The sequence below is a fragment of the Panthera pardus genome, unplaced genomic scaffold (assembly GCF_024362965.1).
Source record: "Panthera pardus isolate Hobbes unplaced genomic scaffold, ASM2436296v1 HiC_scaffold_4, whole genome shotgun sequence".
Lineage (NCBI taxonomy): Eukaryota > Metazoa > Chordata > Mammalia > Carnivora > Felidae > Panthera > Panthera pardus.
In genome coordinates this window covers 7367738-7386658 of record NW_026526969.1, presented here as the reverse complement: position 1 = coordinate 7386658, position 18921 = coordinate 7367738, and the positions used below count along the sequence as shown (strand labels likewise).

At 58.0% G+C, this 18921-nt stretch overlaps 1 protein-coding gene across 6 annotated transcripts; it reads right to left on the bottom strand.

Moving 5' to 3' along the window:
• Window positions 1-8369: 8369 nt before the first annotated feature.
• UPK3BL2 (uroplakin 3B like 2) lies at window positions 8370-17916 on the bottom strand. Of its 6 annotated transcripts, XM_019421622.2 has the most exons (10): window positions 17745-17916; window positions 17274-17389; window positions 16223-16394; window positions 15468-15601; window positions 15024-15135; window positions 10905-11057; window positions 10496-10715; window positions 9907-9983; window positions 9523-9643; window positions 8370-8661 (listed from the first exon to the last, which is right to left on the bottom strand). In XM_019421622.2, exons 5-10 carry the CDS (start codon window positions 15112-15114, stop codon window positions 8553-8555), a joined length of 771 nt encoding a protein of 256 aa, XP_019277167.2. In that variant the 5' UTR covers window positions 15115-15135; window positions 15468-15601; window positions 16223-16394; window positions 17274-17389; window positions 17745-17916; the 3' UTR covers window positions 8370-8552. The 6 variants fall into 6 exon arrangements, with proteins under 6 accessions (XP_019277167.2, XP_019277166.2, XP_019277168.2 ...); XM_019421621.2 differs by having other exon boundaries at window positions 15024-15601; XM_019421623.2 differs by lacking the exon at window positions 15468-15601.
• Window positions 17917-18921: the final 1005 nt, after the last annotated feature.

Here is an 18921-nt window from a genome sequence, read left to right as displayed (position 1 = left end):
AGAAGCCAAGGTGGGCCGAGGCAGGCACAGGGCTGGTGACAGGTGTCCCTCAGGCACCCTGTGGGCATGGAGATCCCACCAGTGGCAGAGGGTGGCTGCCAGCAGGGAGCTCTAGGCCCCTTTCTGTGAACCCCCTCAGCCTCGGCCCCTGTGGGTAAAAACTACTTTCCCACCACCCCCAAAGTGGGAAACTGAGGCGTGGCAAGGCAAGTGAGAAACCAGGAGTCCTGGGTGTTGGGTCCAGATCTCCGCCAGGGCCTCTAAGAAAACCAAAGCACCCCCTTCCTACACAGGGTGGCCGTGTTCCGAGTGGGCTTCCTGGAAGGGGTGGCACCGGGCTGGGTTTGAAGGAGTAGAGATGGGGCCAGGAAGTAGGGATGAAGGGGCCAGGCCCAGCTCTCAGGGTGTCCCCTGAGCAGAAATGGCCCCAGATTGTGGGGACGGCATGATCGCGGGGAGACCCTGGCCTCTTGGGCCCCGACCGGGCCTCTTCCGGCTCCAAGGGGAGAAGGATGTATGTGTGAGACAGGAACTTGGCTTGAGAGCAGGGCAGCCGCAGCCAGGTCATAAACCTGCTGTGGCTTCTGGCGCCATCGCCTCCCCGCTCCGCTCCGCACGGGACCCTGGCTGGGCTGACAGGAACCAGGGGTCTTGGGGTAAAGAAGGGAGGTGCAGGGTTGGGGGGGGGACACAGGAGGTGGAGGCGGCTCCCGGTTCTCAGCCTGACTCCTGCCCAGAGGCTCCAGCGCACCCCTCACTCCCAACCACGAGCAGTGCTCCCCACCGCCCCCTCCTCCACTCCGGTTGCTCCTGGGGCGTAGCGGGCACTCGGGCCCCCAGCCTCACTGGGGTCTCCTGCCCTAGCCGCCCCCTGCTGGATCTCCACCGTCCTCCTACACCTTCTGTGTGACTGTCCCCTCTTCCCCTGCCGGACCCCACGCGCTCTGTTCCTGGCCCACGTCTCTCTGGCCTGCGCCTGGGGGGAGGGGCAGCCTGGCTGATGGTGAGGGGGCGGGGACCAGCTCCTCTGTGGGTCAGGGCCTCGTGGCCGCGGTGCTGTCCGTAGAGCTTCATGAATAAACACGGACCCTCTCTCCTACAGTAAAACACACAAATCTCTTCTTTTTTAATGTTTATTTACTTTTGAGAGAGAGAGAGAGAGAGACAGCATGTGCGAGCGAGTTGGGGAGGGGCAGAGGGAGAGACAGAATCCCAAGCGGGCTCCGAGCTGTCAGCACAAAGCCAGACGCAGGGCCCGAACTCACAAACCGCGAGATCATGCCCTGAGCCAAACGCAAGAAATCTAACGCTTCACTGAGCTGCCAGGTGCCACCAAACCCACACAGATCTTAAGCGAACAGCTTAATTTTTCACACATGCAACCCGTCTGGGTAACCATCCCCCAGACGGAGATCTAGAACATTCCCAGCCCCGAGCTGGCTTCCTCGTGCCCCCGTCCAGTCACTGCCTCCCCCAGAGACAACAGCTATCCTGACAGTCTTGCTTGCTTTTGACCTTCAGATGGATGGAACCATACAGAATGTACTATGTTCCTGGCTTCCCACAATTTCCTCCAATTTCTTCTCCCTTGGCCTGTGGAGAGACACCCGCGCTGTGTTCAGTTTGGGGGCTGTCACGAGTAAGACGGCGGTGAACATAGCTCGTGTGTCTTCTGCTGGACACGAGCGCTCGCTTCCCTTGGGGAAATACCTCCGAGCGGAATTACGAGGTCCTAGGGTAGAATCCTAAACGGGTCAACTCTTAAGGTCCTTCCCAGGGCATTTCACACCTGTCCCCACCTCTGCCCAGTGGACCTACCAGATGTCTCCTCCACCTCCCTCCGGGGGCCCAGATTCTTCAGCCTTGTCTGGCAGAGAAGGACACCTCTGGCATCATTCCGGCCACCTCATGAACCCAACCCCCCCCCCCACCCCAGCCAAAGGGCCCGCCTGACCTGTCAGCAAGGACAGAGCGCTTCCTTACCCCCAAGAGGACACCCCTCTGTCTTGGCTACCCTCTGCCCCCTAGGACAGGGACTGTGGCTAAGCTGTTTCTGCCCCCGGTGCCCAGCATGCAGCCTGGGAAGGACAACAGGCAGCTGGGGACATGGAGAAATGTTGAGAGATAAATGTCCCCACCTTGGGGACCAAGCCTGAAGATGGAGACTCAAGGTCCAATCTGTGTGCCGCTCTTAATGCCTTGGGACCTTAACACAGGCCTGGGATCCCTCCAGGGTCCTGGTGGGATTCCGAACCTGTTCTCCCCTTTTACCCCTGTCAACCGGGCCTTAGACTCAAGGCAGGTGAGTTGGGGACAAGCAGAGTCTGTCAGCCCTGAGGGCCCACCTCCCAAATAACCCTGATTGGAGCAGGTGCGCAGTGGAAGAGAAGGGGTCTCTGACATTCTTGGGGATTCCGTGGGGGCCCTTGGCTGGTCAGAGGGGCTCAGCTGTGGCCCTGGGACAGCGGGTAGTCAGGCTCCGTGACCAGAGATGCCGTTGGCCACCCCACCCTTGGCCTTCAGCCCAGATCCAGGTTCCTGTCTTCCGCGAAGTTCATCTCCTGATTGCAGTTCCGTGCTTGGCTCTCATTAACCTCTTGAACCTTTCCGAAAGGAGTGGAAAGCCCTGCCCCATCCTCCCGCTGAGGAAGCTGGGGGAGGGAGTTGGGGGTGGTAAGGGGACCACCCAAGCTGCTGTCTAGATCAGAGGCAGGGGTGGGAGCCTTGGGCACCCTGAGTCCCCTCCAGGAGCCCTGCAGCCCCATCCCCGCCAGCCAAGCTCTAAGACCCTACCTGCCCCACCCCAAGCTGGGTTCCCTTCCCCTGTGTTTCCTGCCCTGGTGGCTCTCTTCTTCATCTGTAAAATGAGTTTATCATGGGCTTGCCTGAGGATTTAGGGGTTCACGTCTGGGAATTGTTCGGCCCGTTCCCGGGACCCAGTAAGTGCTGTGCCATGGGTCAGTCCCTCCTGTGACTCACCGAGCCCTCTGTGGGTGGCATTCGCTGGGCTGGGCTGGAGTGACCAGGGGTGGCTGACAAGGGTGGTTTGCGTCTCCTGTCTGTTTCCCCTGCTCCGCGTCTGTCTTTCTTGGACCCTTCACCCCACTAGGGATGGATGGACAACCAGGGAATATTCTTGGAGTCCTTGAGATTCAGGGGGGACAAATAACTTGCAGTGAAGGGGTCACAGGTGGCCACAAGGAGAAGGGAGACGTACAAGCTGGGCTTGAAGGGCCAGGAGGGTTTGGGGTCTCCATGAAGGTGGCAGGAGGCGGGAACAGCATCAGCAGGGCAAGGGGACCATCACGTGTGAGCCCTTGGGCCATCTTGATAGGAACCTTAGACCTGACTCTGGGCGGCTCAGACCCACCCAGCAAGCAGAGATTCTGGCGCCTGAAACAGCACATCCCCAGGGGGATCCCAGGAGCACCTGCTCCTTGGCCTGGGATTCACCAACGGATCCTGGGAGGGTGGAGGAGACCACCCCCCTGGCTGGACTGTCCTCCCTGGGAGAGGCCTCCCAACTGGGTGACTGGGACCCTAGAGAGACCCCTCTCTCAAGTTGGGGTGCATTTTGGCGGCTCAGGGTGGAAACATCCCCCAGGGAGTTTAAGAGGATAGGGTCAGATGCAGAAGCAGCCCCCTCCCGGACTCCAGGACTAGCTGATTCCCTCCTCTCCGGGGCCTCGCAGCCCTTCCTGCCTGCCTGGCTTCTGCCACCACCTAGGCCTTCAGACCCCTCTGTGCGAGCCAGTGTTCCCAGCGGAGCTGGGTCCTGTGCCAAAGATGGGGTGCAAATACCCACGGGCAGGGAGGAGGGGGTGGAGCTGTCTACATTCCCGTGACAGTCCACGAGGGCCACCTGGGTTCCTGCTGCAGGGGACAGCTGGGTGTCTCAGACAGCTTCCTCCAGGAAGCGAGCCAAGTTCCCATGGCTTGTCCTGGGGGACTCAGTCGGTTGAGCGTCTGACTTCAGCTCGGGTCGTGATCTCGCAGTTTGTGAGTTCGGGCCCGGCGTCGGGCTCTGTGCCGTCAGTGCAGAGCCTGCTTCAGATCCTCTGTTCCCTTCTCTCTGCACCTCCCCCGCTCGAGCTCGCTCTCTCTCTCAAAAATAAACTTAAAAGAAAAAAAAAAAAGAAAAGAAAAAGTAAAACAGCTAGCAAGGCAGAAACAGGCCCCTGCCCAGATCCATTTGTCCATTTTTCAGCCTGATAGCAGGTGACATGGGGACCCACTGGACATCTTTTCATGGCTCAAGACGATTGTCCCCAAGCCTGTGTTCCCCAGGTTTATGCCCCTGACAGCAGGCATGCTGAGTGGGTCAGCGGTCAGTGTCACCCCACCAGCTCCTGCTCCGTCACATAAAGGCCCCCTTGTTACCTCTGTGCATACCTAGCCCCCACGAGGCCAGGTTTCCATGTCTCGTGCCCGGCGAGCCTGAAGTCAGTGAGGGTCTGCTGGGCATAGGAGTGAGTGGGTGATCAGGGAAGGGGATGATGGGAGCTTGTGGCCCATCTCTTCTGTCCTTCTCATGGACGAAAAGAGCCAGGAGGGTCAGGCAGGGGGCCGGGGCTGGGGCTGGGGCCAGGGCACGGACCTTCCCAGGGTCCTGACCGCCGTGTGACTCTCCCCAACAGCGGGTCCCACGACACAGCTCCGGAGCTGAGGTTCCTTGTCTGCTGCATGCGGATCGTGATCAGCAGCTTTACGGGGCCACCCTGGCTCAGGCCTCCCCCTCCAGCCAGCCCTGAGCTCCCAGGCCCCGGAAGAGCTCAGGGAAGCAAACCCAGGCCTGTTTGAGGCTCCACGGGAGCTCGGGTGGGAGAGAATCCCGCCTACACGTGCTGGGCTCTCTGCATCCCTGAGCTTGGGCTCTGAGCTCGGCACCAGGCAGGACCCGAGGAGATGGCTTCGGCTTCGGGGCCTGGCTGTGCCTGTCACCGAAAACGGTGCGTGTACTCAGTGGGGGCCTGTAGTTAAGGGGAGAGGTTCATCAGGGGCTTCAACATTTGGCCTGAGGCCTGGAGGACCAGGGCACCAGGAGGAGGTGGGGGTCTGGGGGCAGATCTAGGTTTGGCTATGGAGGTTGTATGGTGGCCCTGGGGGCCTCTGGGATGTCCCGTCAGAGGTCCCTGTCCTCTAAGACTCCGGGATGCGCTCCTGCAGCGTCCCCTCTGCACGCCCCCACCCCCACTCTGGCCTCAGGCAGCCCTCTGTCTGGGACAGGACTTTCAGGTCACCTGTTTGCCCTTCTGTCCGGTCTGGAGACCACAAAGGTGGGGAAGGGTCTGATTCCACAGGCTTGGCACAAAGGCGGCCTGTGACCCTCTCTGATATCATCATGATATTGGGGCGCCTGGGCGGTTCAGTCAGTTGAGCACCCGACTCTCGATTTCGGCTCAGGTCACGATCCGGGGTTCACGGAATCGAGTTGCGCATGGACCTCTGCGCTGAGCATGGAGTCTGCTTAGAATTCTCTTTTTCTCCCTCCGCCCCTCCCATTCTCACACTTGCTCTCTCTCAAACTAATGTGTGTATTTATTTAATTATCTTTGTTCCTGATTCCCAGCACTGAGCTCCTAAGAGTCTTAGACGCTTTTGAATGTTAGGGGAGACAAGAAGGTCCTTTGTTTTCAGACAAGCTTCTTTCAACCACACCTGAGTCCATGCTAATGAGGTGACTCTTGGGGGGGCCCTGGGTGGCTTCGGGATGGGGCTGGTCACCAGAGGCACCAGCCATGTGCTTAGATGGTTGGAACTTCCAGCCCCACCCCCACCCCCGCGACAACCGCGGGCGAGGATCGAGGGGCTGCAGTGGTTGATTCAACCATGCCTCTGTGATGGAGCCTCGAGAAAGACCCTAGTCGATGGGGTTCAGAGAGCTTCTTCTTCTTTTTTTTTTTTTTAACATTTATTTATGTTTGAGAGAAAGGGAGAGACAGAGGATGCGCAGGGGAGGGGCAGAGAGAGAGGGAGAGCCAGAATCCAAAGCAGGATCCAGCCTCTGAGCTGTCAGCACAGAGCCCGACGCGGGGCTCGAACTCATGAACCACAAGATCATGACCTGAGCCGGAGTTGGGCGCTTAACGGACTGAGCCACCCAGGCGCCCCCGTTCGGAGAGCTTCCGGGTTGGTAAACATGCTGGGAGCGTGGGGCACCCAGAGAGGGCATGCGAACCTCGCGCCCCTCCCCCCACACCTCGCGCTAGGCGGCTCTTCTATTTTGCTGTTCAGTTGTAGCCTTTATGACAATCCCGGAATAGCAAGTAAACGGTTTTCCTGAGTTCCGTGAGCCGGTCTAGCAAATCAGCCAATCCGCGGATGGGGTCACAGGAGTCCCTGATTGTAGCCCAGTTGGACAGAAATGTGGGTATCCCTGAACTTAGTACTTGTCAGCAGTGTCTGAAGCCGGAGGGGGCAGTCTTACGGGGCTGAGCCCTTTACCCGTCTATACTAACTCCAGGGAGTTAGTGTCAGAATGGAATTAAATCATAGTACACCCGGGCGCCTGGGTGACTCCGTCGGTTGAGCATCTGACTTCGGTTCAGGTCATGACGTCACAGTTCGCGCCTTCGAGCCCTGCCGTCGGCATAGAGCCTGCTTCGGAGCCTCTGTCTCCTTCTCTCTCTGCCCCTCCCCCCCCCCCTCAAAAATAAATAAACATTTAAGAAAAATAAATCATAGTAGACAACAGAGAATTTGTTGGTGTCAGAAGTGCTGTGAGTAAAACAGATCACAGGAGTCCTCTGTTAACCCATTTTTGGTCCTTCTCTGTCCCGCTCTGGTCCCAAGAGGGTGGCACATGGACCACATCACCCAGAGCCCCCTGCCCTGTTGTTTCTGGTTAGGTGTGGTCACGAGACACCAGCGCGAGGTCAGAAGGCAGGAGAAAGGGGGGTATTTACTCGCCGGCTCCCTCTAGTGGTTGCATCCTTCTATCTCCAGCCCCTGCTGGGCAGACCCTCACCCACGACTCCGGCTCACTGGCCCTGGAGATACCACTCCCCTCTTGTCAGCCCTTGAGGTACAGGAGTGATTATGTCCCCGTCATAAACACTGGGTCCGGGCCCTCTCCTGTTGGCTCCCTTAGCACGCTGACCACACCTTTGTAAACGCTCTCAATTGCCCTGCCAGACAGCATGCCATCTGTTTCCTGCCAGGCCTCACCGTACAGGGCGTCGGTTTGTGCAGTAAGGGCCTTAGTCACCCAGTTCAACCCTCCCTTTCTACAAAAAGGGAAACTGAGGACCAGAGAGGGTAAGGGACGTGTCCAGGGTCACCCAGGCCCAGGGTTGGGGCTCATGGCTGCTCTGAAAAGGCTCTGGAGAGGTCAAGGCTGACCTAGGCAGGGGGCGGAAGCCTGTTTACCCCCCTCCCCACCCTCACCCCTCCCAGCCTGGAACGGGATGTGTCTGCACTGGCTATTAAACCAGGGCCATTTGCCCCTCCCAGAGACAGGCACCTGGGAACCCAGCCAGCGCCCTCCTTCCCTGCCCCCTGCCCCAAGGGGATGTGGCAAGGGCCGCCCCTCGCCTCCCTGCCATCCCTCACCCCATCCTCAAGCCACCCAAACCTGCCGGCCCACCAGCCCCTAGTTGCTTCCAGGCCTTTGCATAGGCTGCTGCCTCGACCTGTGCCCCCTTCCCGTGTCACCTGGCACAGCACTGCTCCTTTGCCAAGGACACCCCTGCCCAGCAAGCCTCTTCTGAAGCCTCATCTGGATCTGGCACCTGCATCCCCTCTAGTCCTCGAAGTGCTGGTGTCCCTCTACTCCCCCCACTTCCCTTCCCGCTCCCCCTCCCCCAGCACGGGGCAACTTGAGGGCAGAACCCTGCTCGGGTCATCTCCCGCCCGGCCCGGAGGGGGGCTGATGACGACAAATGCTGGGCGCCCTGGCCTAGGTTTGGGGCCAGAGTCAGCTCTGGGCTGAGCCCAGGCTTCCCTAGGAGCCCCAGGGCCACATGCACTTGCTTCCCCCCATCCCCAGAGTGAGCACAGGGCTGGGTGTGAGGCTTAGAGGCCCTGAGCCCTCCAGCCGGGAGGCCAGGTCGGCTGGAGAGGGGGCCACCAGGAGGACACTGGGGGCTGGGACAGTCAGGGCCAGACATGCAGGGCAGGGTGAACACATCCATCTCATTGGTGGAGAGGAACCTGGGCCCAGTGAGGCCAGTGTAATCACCCTCGTTTTCCAGAAAGGGACATAGAGGCCAGACGAGAGGCTTACCGGGACCCAGATGGCTCAGCTGGCCTGGGACCCTGGGCCTCACCTCCGGTGCTATATCTTCCTAAGAGCCCCCACTCCCACCCTGCTCAGGAGAGCTGGGGACAGGGGTCCAGGGAGACTCCCCAGGTGAACAACAACACAGATGTGCAGGGCTGCTGGGGACATTTATTTCTGACAGGGACAGGCCTAATTTTGGGCTAAGGACACTCTCCCCTCACCCTCACTTGGAAACACTCTCTCCCAGGGCTCCAGAAGCTTCCGGGCATGCTCCCAGCCCGGGATCTGCAGCCTGGACCAGGGAGGAGGCCGAGGGGCAGGTGCGGACCCCTCAGGAGGCCCCCACGGCTGGGGGGCCAGTCACGTGGTGGGTGTTGTATCTTCTCACGCAAGTCGACTGCTCTGGGCCCGAAATGGGAGCGCTCCTGCAGGTGTCGTGACTTCGGGGAGGGGAGAGAAGATGAGCATAGGGCCTGATCCAAGTACCACAGCTACTGCCCATGGCTTGGAGCTCGAGGCATAGGAGCATTGGGGAAACTGAGGCTCCACTGGCCGGGCTGGATTAACCTAAGGGAACCGGGCTATTCCTCTAAACTTCACAAATCCAGCTGTGCCCTCCCAGCCCCTACACTCTCCTCTACTCCCCTCACCCCAGGGTCTGCCCTGTCTCCCCTCATCGAGAGCCGCCACTGGCTCCCTCTGGCCTTCAGGACACAGCCCTTTTCCTCAGCTGGGAGTCATGACCCCCGCCCCCCACCCCTTGCTTGGCTGCCAGAAACCCTCCTGCCCCAGACCCTCCCCCCTCCCTCCTAGAACTGCTCCCCCCTTCCCCAAATCCCACCCAGAGACCAGGTTTCCCCTTTTTTCTAGGAAGCCCCGTGGGCACCCCTGTCCACCAGGCCGCAGCATGCGAGTTCTGAATGAAGTTTTGAGGCAAAGCTCAGCGCTTCAACTGAAAGCAATTCTCCGCCTCGGTGTCTCCCATCTGGAGTGTCTGCGGTGAGCCCCCTACTCGCAATTCCAGCTGTTGCCGCCAGGGGGCGAGGGGTGCCGCTCAGAGAGCGAGGACACGCCCAGGCCACCACCGTCCCGCACCGGCAATTGGTCGGCGGAAAGGGACAAAGGAGGGAGGGGTTCATGCATACACACACACACACACACACACACACGCACGCACACGCACACGCACACGAACACACACAAGCCCTACTGGCTTCTGGGTAGAGAGGACGAGGAGGATAAGAGGTGGTCTGGGTCAGAGACCCCAGCCTTCCCAGGGGGCCCAGACCCTGGCCACTTACCAGGTGTAGATAAGCAGAGCAAGGAGGGCAGTGAAAAGGACAGCCAGCAAGACCGACAAAATGGCAATGATGACCACGGTGCCCGCGCTTTGGGGTCCTGGGACAGCCTGTAGTGCCTTGGCTGAGAGGTGTGAGGGGGTCCCCCAGGCAGGTGGGGGGTTGGGGGGGAGGGAAGAGAGTTCTGACCCAGAAGGGGGACTCGGAACAGCCTCCAGACCAGCCATCCCTGCCCCAGCTGGGGGAGGGGCACCTGCAGACAGCAGGATGGTAATGGTGGCTCTGATGGGGTGCTGGTCCATTCTCCCCAGCCCAGCCTGACCTCAGGAGTCCCCCAGGCCCCAGGCCCCCAGCCCCAGCGTTTGACCTGCTCGTTTGGCCCCGTACCTTGCTGCAGGCGGGTCTCGCTGGACCATTCTGTCTCAGCCACAGGTCCCCTGTCACTCATCACCAGGAACTTCACTCTGAGAAGGAGACCCAGGATTGGGGGTGGGGGTCCCCGGAACCTGAAACCCTCTGGCCCCGGCACCTGTCTGACCTCTTGACTCCCAGGTACTGGGAGGTTGGGGAAGTGGGGACTGGGCCTGAAAGCCAGCCTTAGAACCCACCAGAAGGGGTTTCAGTTCCAGCTGTGTAGCCTTGGGCGCATCCCTCACCCTCTCTGGGCCTCAACATCCTCACTTAGGAAATGTGTGTGGGATGCACTAGCTCCCCAGCACCCCACATCAGTGAATCAAGCCCTGAGTGAGGGGAGACAGGGCTGGGGACAGTTTGTGGATGGGAAAACACCCGCAGGGGCGAGATGGCCCATGGGGGGAGGGGCTCAAGTGGGGGGCCCTCTGCCCAAGAAAGAAGGGAGAATTCACCAAGGCGTCCCTGGTCCCTGCCCCCTGCCCACCCCCACCCCCGAGCAGAAACCCAGGCACTCAGCTCGGAGCTGCCCCAGGCTCAGGTTTGGGCACAGGCAGGAGCTCACCGATAGGGGCCGGGGCCCGGCAGGGGGTGGTTACAGCCTCTCGTCTTAGGGGAGCAGCGGGTATCATTGCCAACGCGTAGGACCCGGAGCTGGTTGCCAGGCTGGTTGCCCGGGTAGAGCAACCGGTTGGCCATCAGCGTGAGATAGTAGCCCCTCTGGCTGAAGTCAGCCGGGACTGGGATGTCCTCCACCCTCTGTGGGGCAGCGAAGTTCTGGGTGGCTGAGGGTAGCCGCAGGTCAGATGGTGGGGGCCGCGAGGGCAGGGCCCCGCCCCATCCCACCTGGCCAGGCAGCCCTCACGCCTCATCCCCTGCAGACCAGCCTCCCCTCCCCCCACAGCCGCTGCTCCGCCCAGGCCTCCTGCCCATTTCACAGAGGGAACACCCAGGCCTGCCCCTGCAGCACCCACCGTTGCTGTGGGCCACCACCAGCCAGATGGTGTCCAAGTCGGAGATGTTGAGGCGACTGAACTGGCCCCTTGGCTGCTCCAGCGTGAAGGTAGACTGGGTGAGTGTCCCTGCCAGGGTGGGGCTGGAGAGCTGGGGCACGTAGCTGATGCGCTCTGGGGCAGGTGGGGGACAGACAGAAGGGCTCAACAGGACAACCAAGCCCCCACAGCCCAGTCTGAAGTGGGAGTCATGGTCCTGAAAGCCCCAGTCTGAAGGGGGAGGCACAGACTTGATCTGGGGGCCCCAATCTGAGGGAGGAGTGGAGGCTCTTCCTGGAAGCTCCAGTCAGGCATTAATCAGGAGGGTCTGCCCGTGGGGCATGGGCCGGTGACCGAGTCCGGCCCTGCCTCCTGCCTTGCTCGCCTACTAGGGGTAGGAACTGTGGGAGGTCAGGAGGGAGGCCCTGCCCCACCTGAGTCACTGGGGTCTCCGCGGTGGGCAGGGCCTGGGGAAGGCATAGAGACACAGGAGACCCCTTCCCCTGCTGCATACACAATTCTGAAGACGTCTTAGGCCTTTTGGGGCGAGACTCAGATTTAAGGGAGCCTGAGCCTGAGCCCAAACCTTAGACGGGACTCTTGACAGTGACCTTGAGCTCCGGCACTCTCTGGGCCTCAGTTTACCTGCCTCTCAAGTCCCTCCGCTCCACCCAGATGGTCCAGGTTGGTTTGCTTGGGAAGAGGAATGAGCGGTTTGGGGGGCTGGGAGGGGGTGACACGGGAAGGTCCCCAGCAAGACCCCAGGCCCAGACGTGCCCCTCCTGGAGGTGTCCTGGCTGAGAGCACGGGACATCCTCTCTTCCTGGCCCAGGGCTGTGCCACCTGCCAGCCCACCCCAGGCACCTGGCCCTCTGGATCTTGTGCCCTAACCCCCACCCCCATCCTCCTGCTTCAGCCTCACTGGGGAAGGGTGGGGACAGGAAAGGACAAGAACCCTGAGCCCCCATGTCAGAGATGGGGGCACGACGGACTCAGGACCCAGGACAAGTAATGTGGCCATGTCCAGCCTTGCTGCCCAGAAGGCTCCCGAGGACAGTGCCCCTTCTCTCTGCAGTCCCCAGTCCTGGAGGGCAGCAGAAAGGGGAAGCTGGCTTTCACGCAAGTCTCCAGAGCCCTCTCCCTCTTTTTGTTCAGTTCCCCTCAGCAGGATTCATGTCCATCCCATTCGGCTCCCGAGGTTCAGGACTAGACTCTTCCTTCCTCAGAGCCCCCGCTCCTGTCTCCGAGGCCCAGTGCACACTGCATACAGCAGGTACTTAATGTCCACTTAACGAGGGAGGAATGGAGCAGCCGAGATGGGGCGCTGCATCTCTAAGCCCCTCTAGTGTAAGAGCCCACAGTGACCAGTGCCTGCAGCCCCCCGGGAGAGCTTCCTTCCTTCCGGGAGTTGCCCTTGTAGACTTGTTTAAACCCTCCTCAGGGACAGAAGGAGGGGAGGTGGTTGCTGAGAACAGGATGGGAGCTCAGGAGGCATGGGGATGAGAACCCTAAAGAGAGGGAGGAAGCATTGCTCACTCCCTTGTCTTGGGTGTGGGGGCAGGTGTCTGTCTGTGACCCCTTTGGTGGGCCATCTCCCCTGACCCACCCAGGACCCAGTCCCCAGACTTGGGGCTTGGGAAGCAGCCGGGGAGGTGGGGTCTGTCCTCCTGAAGCCGGAGGCACGGTGCCCCGTCCCCCTTCACTCACCCAGGCCTGTCCCCTGCTGGAGGCAGGTCAACAGCAGCCACAGTGGCACCGGCAGCCGATACTGTCCCCCACCGAGCCCCATGGCCAGGCCAAGTGTCTGACCGTCCGTCTGTCTGCAGCGTCCCAGAGCTTCCGCTGTGCTGTCTGCCGGGGGACTGGAGAGCTTGCCTCCGGTACCTCCTGAAGCTCCTCCCAGGTGCCCCCTCTTCCCAAACAACTGGTCGGACAGGTTTGGGGGCAGAATCCACTGGCCCCACGGATTTGGCATCCCAGGGAGGGGTCTGAAGAGAACAATCAGGCACCGCTGCCTGGACAAGCCCGTGGATGCTCCCACCCCCCACTCCAGGAGGCCCTGGCCGGGGAGGGGCCAAGGAAGGCGGTGGTAGCTCCGGGGTCCCCAGGGCCCCAGTGACAGTCCTGCCTACCTGGCACCTGGGGCCCCCCACGGTCACCCTGTGCTGAAGGGAGTTACCCTCATTTTCTAGTCGGAAGGAGCATGGAGACGAAGGGGCTTGTCCAAGATCACCGGCCGGGTGGGGCAGAGCCTGGATTAGCCGGTCACACCCAAAGGCAAGTTTAGGGCACTCCCTGCTGTCCCCCTGCAGCCTGGGCCCTGGAGGGGGGAGCTCCCCGACATCGCCCTGCCTCCTCTCCTTATCCAGCTGCATCTGGCCGGAGCCACCCTCCTAAAACTCAGACTCCTTCGGGGAGTACTTAAAAAAACAACTTTTAAAAAAATTATAAATATTCTCTAGTTATTATGATGCATTTACATGCTATTTGATTGCCAGCCCACGTACACTATTTCCCCCCCCCAAAAGGACTTAAACTGTTCCAACTGTTTATGACAGTGACCTCCAAAAGGGGTAAATACTCCTGCCAACTATGTAACTGCCTGGTAGGCTTTTCGTGACCAACTCTTTACCGGGACATGTTGGCAGAGAGTTTCAGATTTTTCAAGATTGGAAATCACTGTATTTCCTTCATGATTGACTCGGCCCCAAGGGAACTGGGGACCGAAGCCAGAACAAAAGCTCAGGGAAATCACCGGATTCTACTCCTGAAATCATTAGTGCCCTGTACGCTAACTAACTTGGATGCGAATTTAAAAGTAAGTAAGTAAATAAATAAATGGGGGAAAAAAACCCAAAAATAAAATTAAAAAAAAAGCTCAGGGAAGGGAAATGAGAATGAGGTCAGGGGGAGTCTGGGGGTGTGCGTGGGGGGAGCCTCCTCCGGGAGGACCCTGCTACCTTGCAGTACCCAGAAGCCTCCTGCCCTACCTACCTCAGGGGCCAGTACGATTAGACATGTGCTCTGGTCGGGCTTGGTGCCCCCCCAAATGCTCCCCTAGCACCCTCGCCCCCTGGCACGCGTCTCCATTTTCCAATCACTGTAATGTCATGCGCTGTCACCTCAAGGGCATCCCTGCACACACCTGTGCCCTGCTCCTGCTGACAGCTCCGTGGGGGCGGGCACTGGCCCTCCCGTACCCGCGGGGTGTGGAGGGGAGAAGGGTGGGGACCAACCAGAGGGTCTGGGCTTTCTTTAACTCCCCAGCTTTTTTTTTTTTTTTTTTTTTTTTTTAAGAGAGAGAGAGAGAGCGCGAGCGGAAGGGAGATAGGCAGAGGGAGAGAGAGAGAATCTTAAGCAGGCTTCACGCCCAGCACAGAATCCGACGAGGGGATCCATCCCATGACCTGATCGTGACCTGAGCGGAAATTAAGAGTCAGACGCTCAACTGGCTGAGCCCTCCGGGCGCCCCTCCCCAGCTCTTTATTATAGAAATGGTCACACCTTTAGGACAGTTGAAAATATATAGTACAGTGAATGCCCATTCATAGAGCCTCCACCCGGATTCCCAACTGTGAGCATTTGGCTGTATTTGCCCTTCACCTTCTCCCTCCCAGATATACGAGTATATATATGCTATGTTACCCTCTACGTACCTCTGTACCTTTACATATTTATTGTGTATATAATATATATACTTATATATAATAAGTTCTCTATTCCTTTTTTTTTTTTTTTTTGAGAGAAAGAGAGAGAGAGTGTGCAAGTATGAGCAGGGGAGGGGCAGAGGGAGAGAGAATCTCAAGCAGGCTCCATGTTCTGTGCAAGAGCCCAATGTGGGGCTCGAGCCCATGACTCCGGGATCATGACCTGAGCCGAAATCAAGAGCCAGATGCTTAACTGACTGAGCCACCCAGATGCCCCTTCTCTCTCTCTCTCTCTTTTTGTTTTTTATGAAGCTCTATGCTCATGGGGCTTGAACTCATGACCCTGAGATCAGGACTTGCACGTTCCCACCCAGTGAGTCAGTTAAGTGCCCCAACATGTTTTCATATATTACGTATTTTTATACAATACATATTAATAAATATATGTATTTACTTTTTTTCTCCTCTACCTTTGAAAGGCGTTGAGAGTGAACATCACAACAGGTGGAGAGCTCGCTTCTTTCTGAAGACACGTTCCTGCTCATCGACTCATCTCCTCAGCTCCTCTAGAAGTGAGTAGGGCAGGCATTATGACTAATCTCATTACACAGACGAGAAAACAGAGCCCAACCTTCCTGCAGTGGCCTCTCGAGCTGGAGATCAGCCCCAGGTTGGTCATACTCAGGACTCTCTCCCTGTGGATCTGTGTGGCATTGGGGGCCGGCGGGAACACTGATGTTTCCCGTCTCAGTTCGTGGCCCACGCTGATTACTGCTCTGCACAAGGCCCTGAGTTTACTTTTGTATTTTCCCTCTTTGTGCCTGCGTCCCTCTGTCTCCTGCCCCCATCCCCAGGACCCCCACTGTCCTCAGTTTGCTGTGTGTCCAGGATCACTTACCTGTGTCTGCCGTGAGATATACTGTGGTCCGGTACCCGGCATGAGGCCCCTAAAGGGGTATCTTTGTTCCCTCAAAGTGCTCCACAGTAGTAAAGACAAAAATAGTGTTTTTGTTTTCCATAACAAGCCCCTTTCTTTAAAAAAATAATTTATTTTACTTATTTTGAGAGAGAGAGAGAGAGAGCACAGCAGGGGCAGAGGGAGAGGGAGAGAGAGAATCCCAAGTAGGCTCTGCCCTGTCAGCACAGAGCCCGATGTGAGGTTCGAACTCATGAACTGTGAGATCATGACCTAAACCGAAATCAAGAGTAGGACGCTTAACCCGCTGAGCTACCCAGGCACCCCAATAACAAGCCCCTTTCCACCTGAGTTTATGTTAATGAGGTGACATTTGGAAGGCCCCTAGATAACCCCAGGATGGGCACTGGTGGCCAAGGACACCAGCACGAAGAGAGGATTGGAATTTTCTGCCCCATCCCCCCTACTTCCCCAGTGGCCAGTGGCTTAATCAATTATTCCTACATCAAGCCTCCATAAAAACCCCAAAACTGAAAAATACTGAAAAAAAAATCAGTCCTTTCCCTTTGTTGTCATATACCACAGACATAGGCAATTCTCAGTGTCCCCTCTCAGCTTGACCCAGGACAAGCTCCCATAATGTACCAGCAGTATCCACACCCACAGCCCACTTGGGGTGCCGTTGGCTTAGTTTGTCCTGCCAAGGACAAGGTACGAGGGCTCCTCCCCAGACTCACCGGCCTCCAGGGGTTCTCCCCAGTCCTGCAAGATTCATCGTGGGGCTGCTGCAGGTGACAGGCTCAGCCAGGCTGGGGGATGCTCTCTGATGTTGGTCGGTGAGCTGATGGCTGGCCCCCACTCGGGCACAACTGGATATCACCAGGGGAAGCAGCTCCCAGCCGTGTGTCACTATGTGGCAGAAATGATGATAGTGACAAGGAGGACCGGGGCAGATCCAAGGCCAGAGACACCACCTCCACCCACTGCCATTTTTCTAGCCTGGGTCAGCCCCGGGACTTTGGCACAAGCTCAACGAGGGAGGGAAAGCCACACAAAGTGATCACTATGGGACCCACAGCCCCAGAGAGTGGACACCAGGAAGCAGAGTTAATATAATTCAGAAAACAAAGAAGTCTGATGCATCCTATATCTCAAAGGTTACAGAGACATTCATGCCTGATTCGTGTGTGTGTATGTGTGTGTGTGTGTGTGTGTGTGTGTGTGTGTGTGTGTTCAGGTCAGCTCCTGGACTTCCTGATTCATTTCTTGGAGCAATCTTCTTTTTATTATTATTATTATTTTTATTAAATTAAAAAAATGTTTATTTATTGAGACAGAGAGACATTGCGTGAGCGTGGCAGGGGTTGAGAGAGGAAGACACAGAATCTGAAGTAGATTCTAGGCTCTGAACTGTCAGCAAAGAGCCTGATGCAAGGCTTGAACTCGTGAACCGCAAGATCACGACCTGAGCTGAAGTCGGACACTTAACTGAGCCACCCAGGCGCCCCTCTTGGACCAATCTTCTATTTGGGCATCAGTATCAGGCCATTTTAGTCTTTGTAACTTTGCCCTACGTTCTACTCGACCACAGTACTAACTGGCTATATCGTTATTTGACGAATGCTTCTTCTCTTCGTTAACAGTGAGTCCTGGAGTGCAGTGATTGGGTCTGTTTGGTTCCCCCACTGTGTCCCCATTGCTGAGCCCAGGGTCCAGCACAATACCTGTGCTCAGTAATTATTTTGACTGCTAATATGGCCACCTCCCTGCTGGGTGGCCAGCGGTTACCATCTTGTTTTACAGCATCAGTCTGACAACTAGAATGTTGTGGCTTCTGGGTAGAGGCCAGCTTCTCTGTTGGATCCCCTCTTCCTGGTCCAGATGTCCCCAGCTCCAGTGAGTCCCTGTGTGAAGGGAAGGGGCCCACGATGCCCAGAGGGACTGGGTGGGGCCCATGCCAAGCCCCAGGGAACAGTCTATTCCCAAGGACCTACCTTGCCTTGTACCTTTGGGGTGACTCATGTGATGAGGTGTGGCTTCCACCTGCCCCCAAACACAGGGCCACCAGAGAAATGTTCCCAAAGGCCCACTCAGCCCCATGTCCCCAGACAGGGCCCCAGCTCCATGGCAACCATCACAGCCTGTCCCGAGGAGAGGCTCGGGCACCTCCAGGGGCAGCCTGGGACTTTGTGCAGGGAGGGGAAGTATGGGTGACCCAGTCCCTTCCCCCTGCACCAGCTTAGCCTAGGGGCCACTCACCGAATGCTGACAGAGACCCAGTGGTGCTAATCCCAAGGGGGACAGACCCCCACGGTTCATTGAGCCCACCCTGGTCCTTAATCTTTCCTTGGCACAGTGATCCAGCCCCTTCCAGTTCTGCTGGTTCATCCCTTGAGACAGGCAGCTCACCACTTCCCTGGTCTAGTGATAGCATAGGGGCGGTGCCTCCTTTGGGTGAAATCGCACAACTTTGGGGCCAAGAGGCAAGCAAGCCTGGCTCACTCCTGATCCACCGAAGCCTGGGGTAGGTGGGCTTACATCTCCCCCCACAGGACACAGGGCTGCTGGAGGTCAGGAAACTAAGGCCTTTTTACTTTCTATGTCCAGTGCAGCTGCCACACTGTTTATTGAAGGGCTACTGTGTGCCAGGACCCCTGCGGGCACAGGTCGTGGGCAGAAGCTCTAGAGGAGAAGTGTGGATTGGGAAAAGAGTGGGTACTTTATTTTTATTTTATTAAAATATTTTTTTAAAGGTTTATTTTTGAGAGAGACAGAGACAGAGAGTGTGAGCAGGGGAGGGGCGGAGGGAGAGAGAAACAGAGAGAGGAGAGAGAGAGAGAGAGAGAGAGAGAGAGAGAGAGAGAGAGAGAATCTGAAGCAGGCTCCAGGCTCTGAGCTGTCAGCACTGAGCCCAACGCAGGGCTCAAACTCACAAACCGTGAGATCGTGACCTGAGCCAGAATCAAGAGCCAGACACTCAACTGACTGAGCCACCCAGGCGCTCCAGGGTGGGTAATTTATTCACTGATCCCCCCAATAGGCCGTCAGAGAGCCCAGCAGCTCTGCCCGCAGAGGACCCCACTTGAAGAGGCACCCGGAGATGTCTGATGAGCTGAGCCCCCTCAGCCCCCAAACCCTCCCGCCCACCCCTCCTCACCCCAGCCCATGGCACCCTCTACCCTGGGGGCTCTCCCACTGCCCCAGCCCCATGAGTTGGGGCTCAGACAAGGACAGGGTTCCAGTCACAGGGATCGGAGGGCAAAGTTGAGCCTGGAGATTCCATTAAAAACATGCGGTGGAGGGGATTTGGGCCACCTCCACTGGGTGGGGAGGGGAGCAGAGGGACCAGGGCTGGGGACCAGGAGGGAGAGGCCAGGATGACTAATGAGGCATTCCTCTCTGTCCCTCCGGGAGAAAAGTCACGGAGAAGAATGGT